Source organism: Calidris pugnax, unplaced genomic scaffold (assembly GCF_001431845.1).
Source record: "Calidris pugnax isolate Ruff unplaced genomic scaffold, ASM143184v1 scaffold270, whole genome shotgun sequence".
Lineage (NCBI taxonomy): Eukaryota > Metazoa > Chordata > Aves > Charadriiformes > Scolopacidae > Calidris > Calidris pugnax.
The window spans coordinates 932033-945016 of NW_015091277.1; the positions used below are offsets into that span (position 1 = coordinate 932033).

General features: G+C 45.8%; 1 protein-coding gene across 2 annotated transcripts in view; it reads right to left on the reverse strand.

Annotated features, from left to right (window-relative positions):
• The window catches only part of WNT11 (wingless-type MMTV integration site family member 11), a 34177-nt gene that overhangs the window by 4960 nt on the left and 16233 nt on the right, over positions 1-12984 (reverse strand). For both annotated transcript variants that reach the window (XM_014960603.1, XM_014960602.1), the window contains exon 5: positions 12154-12446. In XM_014960603.1, coding sequence (XP_014816089.1) covers positions 12154-12446 — 293 coding nt within the window. The remainder of the gene's footprint in view (positions 1-12153; positions 12447-12984) is intronic.

The following is a 12984-nucleotide window of genomic DNA, read 5'->3' on the forward strand; positions in this document are numbered from 1 at the left end:
CCCTCCTTTCCTCCCCCTCATTCGGGAGTGTGTGTAAATATTTACAAACCTTTGAAAGCCTCTACCGAAGCCGAAGTCTGCAACCACACTGAGCGTGTTTGCCTAACGCTGAACCAAAGGCGTTGTTATTGCCCCTGCGAGCCGGGGCCCCTCCGCCAGGAAACCTCCCAATGACTCCTCATAAATGTATTAGTAAATGCATTAAATATTCAGAGCAAAGGTTCAAATACACGCGTGTTGACATTAGAAGAGGGGAGGGTATTTGACAACCTTACTCAGCTCTACCGGTAGATGGAAAGGCCGTTGCCCGGAGGTTCACCTGGGGAGGATGGGGGGGGGTCTGCAGAAGCACGGTGGTGGATGTGCAGTGCATCTGTGCCACCTCGTGCTGAGAGCCCATTAAAATGGCCAAGAAAAGGAACACGGGTCCACTCTGATGCCAGTTAACCATTGAGGACATTCACGCCTCAAATGTACAAGGCACCCAACAGTTAAATTTACCTCATTCAAACAGAGAGCAAAACTCTTCTACCTCCTGCATTGAGACCTGGGAATCTCCCTTTCCTTCCACCCACTCCTGAATTTTGAAAAAAAACCATGTGAATCTACCAGGAGATATACCTTTCCATAGCTGTCTCCATCCCACCCAGCCTGAAATAAAGAAAAGAAAATAAAAACCAAAATCTTATTCAAAAGTCCCCAAGCTTCCCTCAGTTTTGGATAAAGGACCTGGGGCATTCTGGATGGATGGGTTGAATAGCCAAAACAAAGCTTTTGACCCCATCTTGAACCTAAATGGGCTTGTAAAAAACTTTCCCGACAATGCCACTAACCAGAGATTTTGTTTTCTCTTTTAAAGCCCAGGCCTGGATGAATGATCTTCCTTTTTTCTTTAAACAAGCTGAAACAGAGGTAGCTTCTCAGCTGTATCTATACATAGGAAAAACAAGTGGGGGAAGACAAAGGAGCCCAAAGACCAGAGTTTACCCACAGAAGCTGCCCCCAAGCATCTGCTTTCAGAGCCCAGGGCTTCGATCTCACCAGGCTCCCCGCTGATGGGTTAAGTTCAATCTCATTTGTTTTGGGCCTGGTCCAGCACGATTCCAGCAACTCGGAGAAATGCCCTCCTCCCGAGCCTCGGAGAGAAAATACCAAGGCAGGCGATTGCATCTTAACACAACACCATAACCTCTAGAAGCACTTGGAAGACCAGTGAAAAATGATGCTTCGGCCGTAATTCCCAGCCAAGGTCCTGGCTCAGGAACAGGCTTTCACATTGTCACAGTGCTTTCTCCTTCTTTATTCGAGAAGGGAGGAGGTCAGCCCTGCTGACTGGAGAAATCCCACTCAATACGCTTGTCCAAAATCTCCCCTTTCCAGCCCTCATTTGCAGAAACGTTGCGGTACATTGCTCCCTGAGGCCAAACATCCTCATCCTCCCCAGTTCAAGAGGGACAGGGAACTACTAGAAAGAGTCCAGCGAAGGGCAACAAAGATGATTCAAGGATTGGAGCATCTCCCTTATGAGGAGAGACTGAGAGAGCTGGGACTCTTTAGTCTGGAGAAGAGAAGGCTGAGGGGAGACCTTATCAATGCCTACAAGTATCTCAAGGGAGGGTTGAAGGAGGAGGGAGCCAGACTCTTTTCAGTGGTTCCCAGTGAGAGGACGAGGGGCAACGGGCACAAGTTGGAACATAAGAGGTTCCACTCAAATATGAGGAGAAACTTCTTCACGGTGAGGGTGACAGAGCCCTGGAACAGGCTGCCCAGGGAGGTTGTGGAGTCCCCTTCCTTGGAGATTTTCAAGACCCGCCTGGATGCAGTCCTGAGTAACATGCTCTAGCTCTAGGCAATCCTGCTTCAGCAGGGGAGTTGGACTAGATGATCTCTATGGTCCCTTCCAACTCTAAAATTCAGTGAAATTCAGTGAAATCACAGGGGTGGCTCTTCAGCAGAGATGGTGAAGGACGTCTCAGCACTTCTAAGAGTCTTGCCCCAGGTGGAGAGGCTAAGCCATCTCACAGTTACCCCCTGGGGGATTTTAATTTTAAAAGCTATGGGGAGATGTCACATTTAGTTTCATTGTGGATCCCAGTTCACTTCTGTCCCATAGGCAGATACAAGGATAGATTTCTTTTTGGTTGCCCAACTGGCATCTGAGAGCCAAACTGAGGCCAAGTCTGTACTGTGTCACTCACAATAATGACATACGAAGGCAGGGATGGGCCATATGTCCACTGGACCTCACTCCATCAGTCCTATTAATAAGTGGAAGCTGCTAATAAGTACATCAGAAAAGTCATTCTTGCTCCCAGCAACTGCCTGCCTGGCCCAGTACAACTCCCAATGGCTGTGGGAGATGCTGTTCAGGGAGGAAAATACAAATCTGGCCACTTTCTGTAGTCCTTTTCCTCATACACCACCGACACCTGCGCTGTTGTATTAGGGATGACAGAAGGTATGTTCCTGCCTAGACATCTCATTATCCTCTTGTGGGTAACTTGGCCGTGGGTTTGTCTCATCCCTTTCTGGCCTCAGGGAAACCATCTCCCTACAAAGACTCCAGCAGCCACAACTCCCAGAAGGCAGTACTGCTGTGTAAAAAAGTAATTTATTTTTTCTCTTTTAAATCAAATTTCTATTCATTTATTTAGTGCCCCTTGCTCCAGTTATGTCAAGTTGTACAGCAGTATATAAAAGAAAGAGAAAAAATAATTCAAATCCCCCAGGAGGTATGTAACACAATGGACATTGGCTAAAAATACATCACAGTGCACGACTTCATATAATATTTTGAGGGCAGGATCTTAACTGCTTTTAAATTGCTTTCTCATCCACAAGAAATGACTAGAGACTGACACTGAACAACTGTACGAAAGAGAGTTATCAATAGTATATGTCAGCAAGGAGATGTCAAGGGAGATCCTGGAACCAGCCTGTATTTTCATTAATGAGAAGTAGAGAGTGAGCTTTAAAATTTGTGGATAACGCTGGGGTAAAAAGAGCTGGGAGCATTTTGCGAGAGCGAATTAAAATGCAAAGTAAGCAACACACTTTGAGAAAGATCCAGATAAATGTGGGAATGTTCCCAGGAGAGTCAGAGCAGCAGTTCGGAAAGCAGAAGAGGTTGAAGGAACTCATTTAGAGAAGTTTGTAAGAGGAGCCGTCTTCCCATCTATAAAAAATCATTGCAAGAAAAGGAGAGAGAAAAAATGTTCTTTATATGCAGAGAAAAGAGGACAAGAAATGACCAGTTGATTTGCAAAAAAAAAAAGTAAATTCAGTTTAAGAAAAATATAACTTTGAGGAAAGTAAAGCCCTGGAACAGGTTATTTAAGGAAACAGACTTTAAGACCAGAATAGACAAACATTTTCAGTAACAGACCAGGTGGTCTCAATTCAGTCTTGCTCCTAAAATGATCAGGCTCCATGGAAAGTTATTCCCAACACTGCTGTTCCCTAATTTCGACCCTATTTTGATGCAGAGGAAATAAGTATGTTTAGGGGAGTTGGCTGTGTTTTTTTATCCCTGGAATTCACTATATCTGCTACAATTTTAATGTGTGAAATTACTCTTTCCACCAATAAATTTATTATTTACAAATCTTTTCAGAAAACTTTACAGTCAAATCCCAGTCTCTCAAAGTGGGAAGAATTTAAACTTCCCCAGGGCTGAACTGAGAAAAAGCCCAAGAAAGCACGGCTGGCCCAACTGCAGAAATGGCCACCAGCGACAAGCACATTGCGCTAGGAAAGTTCCTCCACTGCAGGTGGGAGGAACAGAAAGCTGAAATTTTCCTGACTTTTATTCGCTTTAAACTTCTGGGGCACTCACAGAAGAATTATTTACTATTCGTTATTCATTAGTTGTTGGATCCCATGAAAAAGGGTGGCACATCTGACAACGGTTCCAAAATAATTAAATCATCATACACATACAGAATCATAGAATTGTCGAGGTTGGAAGGGACCTTTCAGATCATCGAATCCAACCATCTACCCAACACTGTCCAAGCCACCACTAAACTGTGTCCGTCAGCACCACGTCTGCCCGGCTTTTAAATACCTCTGGAGATGGAGACTCCACCACTTTCCTTGGAAGTCTGTTCTAATGTTTGATAACCCTCTAGGTGAAGAAATTTTTCCTAATATCCAGTCTAAACCTCCCCTGGTGTAACTGGAGGCCATTTCCTACCCAACACTGTCCAAGCCACCACTAAACTGTGTCCGTCAGCACCACGTCTGCCCGGCTTTTAAATACCTCTGGAGATGGAGACTCCACCACTTTCCTTGGAAGTCTGTTCTAATGTTTGATAACCCTCTAGGTGAAGAAATTTTTCCTAATATCCAGTCTAAACCTCCCCTGGTGTAACTGGAGGCCATTTCCTCTTGTCTTAAACCAAGTTATAACCATGTCAAAACCAAAGTTAATCACAATGCTTCTTGTGCCTTCACTGAGTGACAGAAACTAAAAAGGGCTTTAACAAAAAGCAAACACCAAATGCTGCTGTCTACCCATAACTACCACTCTTTCCCATCTAAATATAAGTGCATCTGCTAAGAAATCTCATTGCCCACATAATCACGCAAGGCAAGGCATATTTTGGAGTGGCAGGAAACAAGCGGTATCAAAGCAAAGGGCTGTAATTGACACTGGAAACCACCGCATCCTTACTTAGCAGCATTTGATCAGCCTCACTTTTTGGACCACCAACAATGAAATCACCAGCGACCAAGTCACAGAATCACAGAATGGTAGGGGTTGGAAGGGACCTCTGGAGATCATTTAGTCCAACGCCCTGCCGGAGCAGGTCCACCCAGAGCAGGTTGCACAGGAACGTGTCCAGGTGGGTTTTGAATGTCTCCAGAGAAGGAAACTCCACCACTTCTCTGGGCAGCCTCTTCCAGGGCTCTGCCAACCTCAAAGTGAAGAAGTTCCTCCTCATGTTTAGGTGGAACTTCTTATATTCAAGTTTTTGCCCATTGCCTCTTGTCCTGTCCTTGGGCACCACTGAAAAAGGACTGGCCTCATCCTCTTGACACCCACCCTTTAAGTATTTACAGGTGTTGATCAGATCCCCCCTCAGTCTTCTCTTCTCCTGACTAAAAAGTCCCAAGTGCCCTCATCCTTTCCTCACAAGTCTTTGCCGTCACCACCGAGCAGCAGATGCACGCTCAGCTAACTTCATGTGTGTTCCTATCCAAGAGAACATACCAGCCTAAGACACCTTGGGAGACACTTAAAATTATTATTTTATATTGCAGAAAAGAATGAATATGTGAGCAAGGAGAAACCACCAAAGAATGGTTAAGGAGTGGTGGCCTGATTTCTGCGGCATAAGAGGAGGGCTCCTTCCCATCTCCAGCAGGGAGGGAGCACTGTTTGCGTGGCTCCAAGGCTGCTCTGGGAAAGATCAGCAATAAACAGCTCAGTTATCTCTGCAAGGCTTCAGGAGCTGGAGGCTTTTGCATGCATGGCAGAATTTCCCTTTCCTTGGATTCCTTAAGGGACCTTAAAAAGGCTTTGAAATGCGATATGTTGCACCCCACTGATAAAGAAGGTTAATACTTTTGCTTCTTTTCTCACAAAAGAGGTCTCAACTTTACAATCTGCTATTCTTTATCATTTACTCAAAGCTAATAATGAATTTTTCAGGCAGGAGAAACCGAACTACCTTTTTAAAAGATGAGTTATAGGGTGCTTCTGCCCAAGAAAGCTCTGAAATGGGAATGTATACATTTTTTCCCAGTGGTTAATTTGCTGCATTTAAAGTTGTACAATCCACTTGCTGCTCCACAGATCAGCTACTTTGAATTTTTTTTTCTCCAGACCCTTTTTTATCGGCCATGAAAGTGACATGCTTTAGTGATGGTTTTTTAATCAGAGTTAGGTCAATGGTTGGACTAGATGATCTTAAAAGTCCCTTCCAACCTAGACATTTCTATGATTCTATGGAAGTGTGGTGGTGGCACGTAAGCAGGTGGAGTTTGGCTGGAGTCAACGAGGGCTGCGGCTGCAGCAAACCCGTTTGCAGGAGCCTTGGACACTGGTTGCAACATTCAGCTCCTTTAATCAGATTTCTGAGCACTTCAAAGAGGCTTCAAATCTCAGGTTCGGGTTCACCTGCCTGGCTTTGAAATCTGGATACACCCCAAGAGCTTGGAGGCATGCAGGTTTCCAAACCATTTCTAATTTCAACACGAAACTAAGAAAGAAAACCAGGGTGTTTTAGCAAACATTTCAGGCTTGTTCAAATTAAGGCTTTGAAATCATAGAATGATAGAATTGCCTAAAATGCTTTCAGTGAAGAGCTCTGAAAGGCTTTTGAGTAACTGGGTGCGCGTTTTCCGAGTGGATTTTCATGTAGTCCCACTACGAGGTAATTCAATTCCCTTTCCTGCTTGAAAATCACACAATAAGCCCGCATAATGTGAGGGATAATTAGAGAGATGGAAGAGACCGATTAGATTCTCCTTTCCACCCACCTGCCAGTGCAGGATGGTTCCCTACAGCACACACTGAAACTCAATACGTCCAAGGTGTTGCGACTGAGCCATCATCCTCCATCCTGATTCCAGTGTGCTCTGAGCAAGCACCAGACCTGTGGGATTGGGGTGGGGGAAAGGACTTTTTCTCCATATGATGCAAAACTACTCATTTTTTGCAAGGAAAATGCGCCAATCTGAATTTTTTAATCTGTTAACAGGAAACAAGGTGGTTAATGGGGTCCTCTCCCTTCTGCACTCCTTTGTAGGTAGGAAGTGGGGCTGGGAAGGTGCTGAAGATGCCCAGATGTCTTCTGGAGCGTGGTGAGGGGGGTTTGCACTGTAACATCCCACACGCTGATCCCCGCACCCATGTTCATGGACAGAAAAAGGCCAAAGAGGGAATAGCCAGGTGGCGGAAGAGGAGAGAAAATGAAGTGAGGGACCACCACTAAAAATCCCTTTTTGATTGCATTTGCCATAAAAGACCTTAAAAATCAGCCTAGTAGGAAACAGGGGGATCTCCCCCCAGAAAATTTTGATGTGCACAAGAATAAAATGTTAAGATGCCTCCGGGAGTTGACTTCTTATAAAAGAAAAACCTGTTTGGGCTATTTCCATGTGAGCGCTTTTACATCTTTGCGGAGTAAGCAGGAACCACATTTTTCCCTGTCCTCTCTAACAGCATCCCTTTTGTGCTCCTTCTCCCTCGTCCCTGTCATTAGGCGCTATCTCTGCAGCCCCAGGGCTGGCTGGAACAGAGCCACTGTGTTTAAAATACATTTAGAAGTCCTCTCCGTGAGAGGAAAATTGAGAAGGGACAAAAGCATCTCCGGGAGGAGGAGGTTAGGGAAGCTCCCCTCCTTTTCCCTGCTCCCCCCGGGAAGAATGAACCGATCCACAAACACATCGTGTGCATTTTTCACCTATTTCCTCTGCTAATTTAATGCAGAAAAGGGGCTGCTGGGGCTTGTGTTACACACGTGCCAGTTTTGAGACACCAGGCGTCTTCTCAAGAGCTGGCAGACGGATCGCGATGGAAATGAGCGTAACTACACATGACCTTAAAACTTGGCCCCAGAGATGCCTGCAGCTCAACACGGGACTATCTCTCCCACCTCCCCTCCCACGACCATCACCGTCTTGCGCATCCGAGAATAAGGAGTATTTCTTGACAGGTTCCTTTTGAAAGTCATCCCCTCCTGCCTTAATATCTCGGTTCTCTAAATCCTCACTCAATCTCACTTCCCGTGGACCCTCGCCTGGCAGCCTCACAATCACTGCTGTCGCCCAGCTCGGGATAAACGGACGCCTGCAATACACATTTTCCTATCCTCAGAAGGAAAAAAAAAATAATCATTCAAGACCTTGACATATTTTTCATCCCTAGCTGGGATAAAAAGGCAAAACCTGCTGTAAAATGAAATTAGATGAAGAAGAACTCCTGCCTCCCTCCCCCTTGAAAGGATTTCAGCCCATGGAAAATGTTTTACTTGGCAGATCTGTAATGGATTCGGTTTGGTTTTTACACAACCTGTTGATTTCATGCAATTCCTATAAAACTAATTTCCAAATAACCTCCACATTTTTTTTTCATTGCAAAACAGAGTAGCACAACAAAGAGGTCTTTTTCAAGACACAAGTTTGTCGAAATCCATACAAATCCACAAAAACACCGCTTCCACTCAAATGATATTCTCCCTCAGAAACCAGTTTCAGCACATGCCTTTTCTCTACAGCCCTCAGTGGCCCATAAGCATCTTCACTTGCTAATTTCTGCTCCACCACTGGGCTGGTGATGAACATCAGCCTGGTGTTCCCACCACAGAGCTGACAGACAAATGCTGTTGTAGAGCAGTCCAGCCACTGGTTTTGATCCTAATGGAGGACAAGAAACTACAACTAACTGCCACAAAACATCAAGGGACAAAAAGGAGACACTTGTCTCACTCAACTGTCGTCACCTCCTGATCAGCTCCACCAGTTAAATGCCGACATATTGTCTACAGAGTTGTGCTTCCCGATTAAACGGCCATTGCCAAAGGATAGCTTCCAAGGTTTCCCCATATCAAATAATTCATATGATTCAAAGGTATCTAGAGAGTATCTTTGCTGTATTTGGGTTATTTACTTAATTTCCTTTACAGGAAAACCTTCTCTCCATTGAACCAAAGTGGTCCAAAGACCACTCACTTGCTAATTTCTGCTCCACCACTGGGCTGGTGATGAACATCAACCTGGTGTTTCCACCACAGAGCTGACAGACAAATGCTGTTGTAGAGCAGTCCAGCCACTGGTTTTGATCCTAATGGAGGACAAGAAACTGCAACTAACTGCCACAAAACATCAAGGGACAGTCTCACTCAACTGTCGTCACCTCCTGATCAGCTCCACCAGTTAAATGCCGATATATTGTCTACAGAGTTGTGCTTCCAGATTAAAAGGCCATTGCCAAAGGATAGCTTCCAAAGTCCCCGTATCAAATAATTCATATGATTCAAAGGTATCTAGAGAGTATCTTTGCTGTATTTGGGTTATTTACTTAATTTCCTTTACAGGAAAACCTTCACTGCATTGAACCAAAGTGGTCCAAAGACCACGACATGTAACAAGAGTTAAAATGAAGACACCCCACGAAAGGGCAGGCACCTGCTCCTTGCAACTTGACTGTCTGAGTCTCCACCACAAAGTAACACAAAGAGAAAAGAAGAACTATGACAACTATCTGAAGAAAGCCAAGCCAACGAATAGCAATAAGTTAGCTTGAAATCTAGCCATTGCAGCCGCTTAACAAAAGTCCTAGAAATTCTGCAAAATTCTGGAAATACACAATCATTTGACTGTTCAAGGATCTGTTGCCCACCTAGAGATGTTCAGACTGCTGAAATGTGAAATTAGTTTGTCTTGGAAGGAATTAAACATGTCCTGGGAAGGATGTCTCCTGCATGTGAAAGGGATAGCAATGTGCCCAGTGGAGATTTGGGTACAATGACCTTACATCTCTAACAGTAATGGGATGACGAATTTCCTTCACAGGAGGAAACACAAACACACCTGGATTTTTAAAATGCAGTGGAAGAAAAATCCTAAAACTTCACCTTTGTAGGTTACAGGGCTTTTTTAAAGGCCGCCTAGGAGCGCTGGTCCTAACTGGGTTAATACTTGCCTACTTGGAGGAACCTTACAGTAGAGCAACAACTCACCACATCAGCAGTGACTGCAAGAAACAACTTAGAGAGACTCAACACGGTATAAAACAGCTGCTTGATCATTACAAGTTCCTGCAGAAGTGGGCCATTTAGGGGATTTCAAAAGCTATCTTATGCCTGCCTGTATAAAGCAAAAGGTGTCTGCAGCCTTGTCTTGGTCACCACTAATAGGCTTCGGCAACTGTGGACCATACTGCATGTTAGAGATGTCCCTTACCTGCACTCATGTGCTATCTCCCCAGTTATTTGCCTCTTATTCATACATGTTCCCCTCTTCCCCTTCCCTCTTTGGGGCTCAGAGTGCCATCAGCATCCGCTGCAGAAACCCTCACCTGTCCTGGGTTCCGTGTGACCCCACTTTCTCGTTCTTCATGCAGAAATCGGGCGAGCTCTGCAGGTAAATCAGCTCTGTCTCTTTAACCGGCCTGATATCAATATCCTTTGGCACGAGGTATTTGCGTGTGCCCATGGGCCGGTGAACGACCTTGGTGGCTGATAAGTACTTGTTTTTGAGGTCCATTGCAATGTCTCGCAGCTCTTGAAGGCCTTTCCAACAGGTCTTGATAGAGCATGACCCAGAAACTCCATGGCACTTACATTTCATTTCAAGAGAGGCTTTCAAGACCTGCAAAAAGGAATGCAGGAGTTAGGAAATGCCCTTCTCTTACCTCCAAACATCCCACAAGCTTACTAAAGAAGGCACTTTCTTAGCAGGGACTGCTATAGGAAAGGAATGCTGCTCTGATTTCTGCACAGTCACTCTAGAGTAGCTACTGTGCAAAGGGAACGAGATCCCACAGCTCCTTGGTGATCATTATCAGCCCAGGACTACTTTCACCAAGGCGCCTTCACAGCCAGCAGACAGAAGAGTATTTTGAATTTTGATCAGATATCTACACAGGGCTGTATTTCCACCCTCTAAATTCCTAAGGAGCTGAAAACCAAATATAATTAACATCCATTCCTGCCTCCGGCAGCTTTGGACTTGGGGTAACAGAGATGTCAAGGCTCTGATGAGCTCAGGGCACCCTCACCCTGCCTTTCTGCTGGCCATGGGGCCAAAAGAGCCTTTTACTTTGGTTCTGCACTATTCTCATTTCAGTGGGACATGGCAAGAAGCTTCCAGGAAGGGATGAATGCACCAGCCACAGCAACACTATGTCCCAAACAAAAATTGGTCCATTGCAATTAAAACAAAAAGTCAAGACATTTATTTTATGAAAATTAAAAAAAAAGCAGATAGAGTGGGAGTGGTGGAGAAAAACACCCAGGGGAGGCAAGTTTGGTGTGGTTGTGCTCTGCAAAGGTGAGTTCAACCTGTAGCTACAGAGTAAGGCATCAATGAGCCCAACATGCTCCAAGTTTTATCTGCTCCAACGCCTGAGCCCTGGAAGGACCAAGCTGGGTGGTAGGACCAGCCTAGGGAAGCTCTGCAGCCCCAGAGATGGGGTGTAGGGGGTCAGCTTTACAGTCCTCCACCCATTTCTCCAGGCTGAGATGGGGATGTGCACCTTGGTGCACACCAAGCACTACAGGTGGTAGGCATTATCCCTCCAGGAGATGCAAGCTTCTGCCAGATATGGGAATAATCACTGGCAAAGAGGTTTGAGAAGGAGAAATCTGCCCTGCTGGCTGCGGGGGTGGCTGGGAGGCAGCTGCTGGTGGACACGTCTGGCAGATGCTAATCCTCCACGCTTACACAGCACTTCTCCTGCGCAACGCCCTTGGCAGAGCACGACGGGACCCATCCCCACCACACCTCCTGGGGTAAGCAAGCCAGAGCCATCCCTGGCTGTGGGAAAGGTGGCAAGGAGACATCCCACCCATGGTTATATAGGGCTGATAATAGCATCGAGGACCTCCTGAGTCCCAGCGTGAGTTATAAAGCCACAGTCCTCAGCAGGCCAAAGGAGATCAGAGCAATCTGGGAGAAACCTGCTCCTTTCGCTAGCTGATAGAGACACTGAACCTCACAGAGCGACCGACCACTACAGATGATTGTACAATTACAATAACTCTGGTGGATTTGTTACCTGTCTCCCTACTTCACTGTTGTGCATGCCAAGGAGCACTGGTCCTAACTGGGTTTGGAGGAACCATACAGTAGAGCAACAACTCACCACATCAGCAGTGACTGCAAGAAACAACTTAGAGAGACTCAACACGGTATAAAACAGCTGCTTGATCATTACAAGTTCCTGCAGAAGTGGGCCATTTAGGGGATTTCAAAAGCTATCTTATGCCTGCCTGTATAAAGCAAAAGGTGTCTGCAGCCTTGTCTTGGTCACCACTAATAGGCTTCGGCAACTGTGGACCATACTGCATGTTAGAGATGTCCCTTACCTGCACTCATGTGCTATCTCCCCAGTTATTTGCCTCTTATTCATACATGTTCCCCTCTTCCCCTTCCCTCTTTGGGGCTCAGAGTGCCATCAGCATCCGCTGCAGAAACCCTCACCTGTCCTGGGTTCCGTGTGACCCCACTTTCTCGTTCTTCATGCAGAAATCGGGCGAGCTCTGCAGGTAAATCAGCTCTGTCTCTTTAACCGGCCTGATATCAATATCCTTTGGCACGAGGTATTTGCGTGTGCCCATGGGCCGGTGAACGACCTTGGTGGCTGATAAGTACTTGTTTTTGAGGTCCATTGCAATGTCTCGCAGCTCTTGAAGGCCTTTCCAACAGGTCTTGATAGAGCATGACCCAGAAACTCCATGGCACTTACATTTCATTTCAAGAGAGGCTTTCAAGACCTGCAAAAAGGAATGCAGGAGTTAGGAAATGCCCTTCTCTTACCTCCAAACATCCCACAAGCTTACTAAAGAAGGCACTTTCTTAGCAGGGACTGCTATAGGAAAGGAATGCTGCTCTGATTTCTGCACAGTCACTCTAGAGTAGCTACTGTGCAAAGGGAACGAGATCCCACAGCTCCTTGGTGATCATTATCAGCCCAGGACTACTTTCACCAAGGCGCCTTCACAGCCAGCAGACAGAAGAGTATTTTGAATTTTGATCAGATATCTACACAGGGCTGTATTTCCACCCTCTAAATTCCTAAGGAGCTGAAAACCAAATATAATTAACATCCATTCCTGCCTCCGGCAGCTTTGGACTTGGGGTAACAGAGATGTCAAGGCTCTGATGAGCTCAGGGCACCCTCACCCTGCCTTTCTGCTGGCCATGGGGCCAAAAGAGCCTTTTACTTTGGTTCTGCACTATTCTCATTTCAGTGGGACATGGCAAGAAGCTTCCAGGAAGGGATGAATGCACCAGCCACAGCAACACTATGTC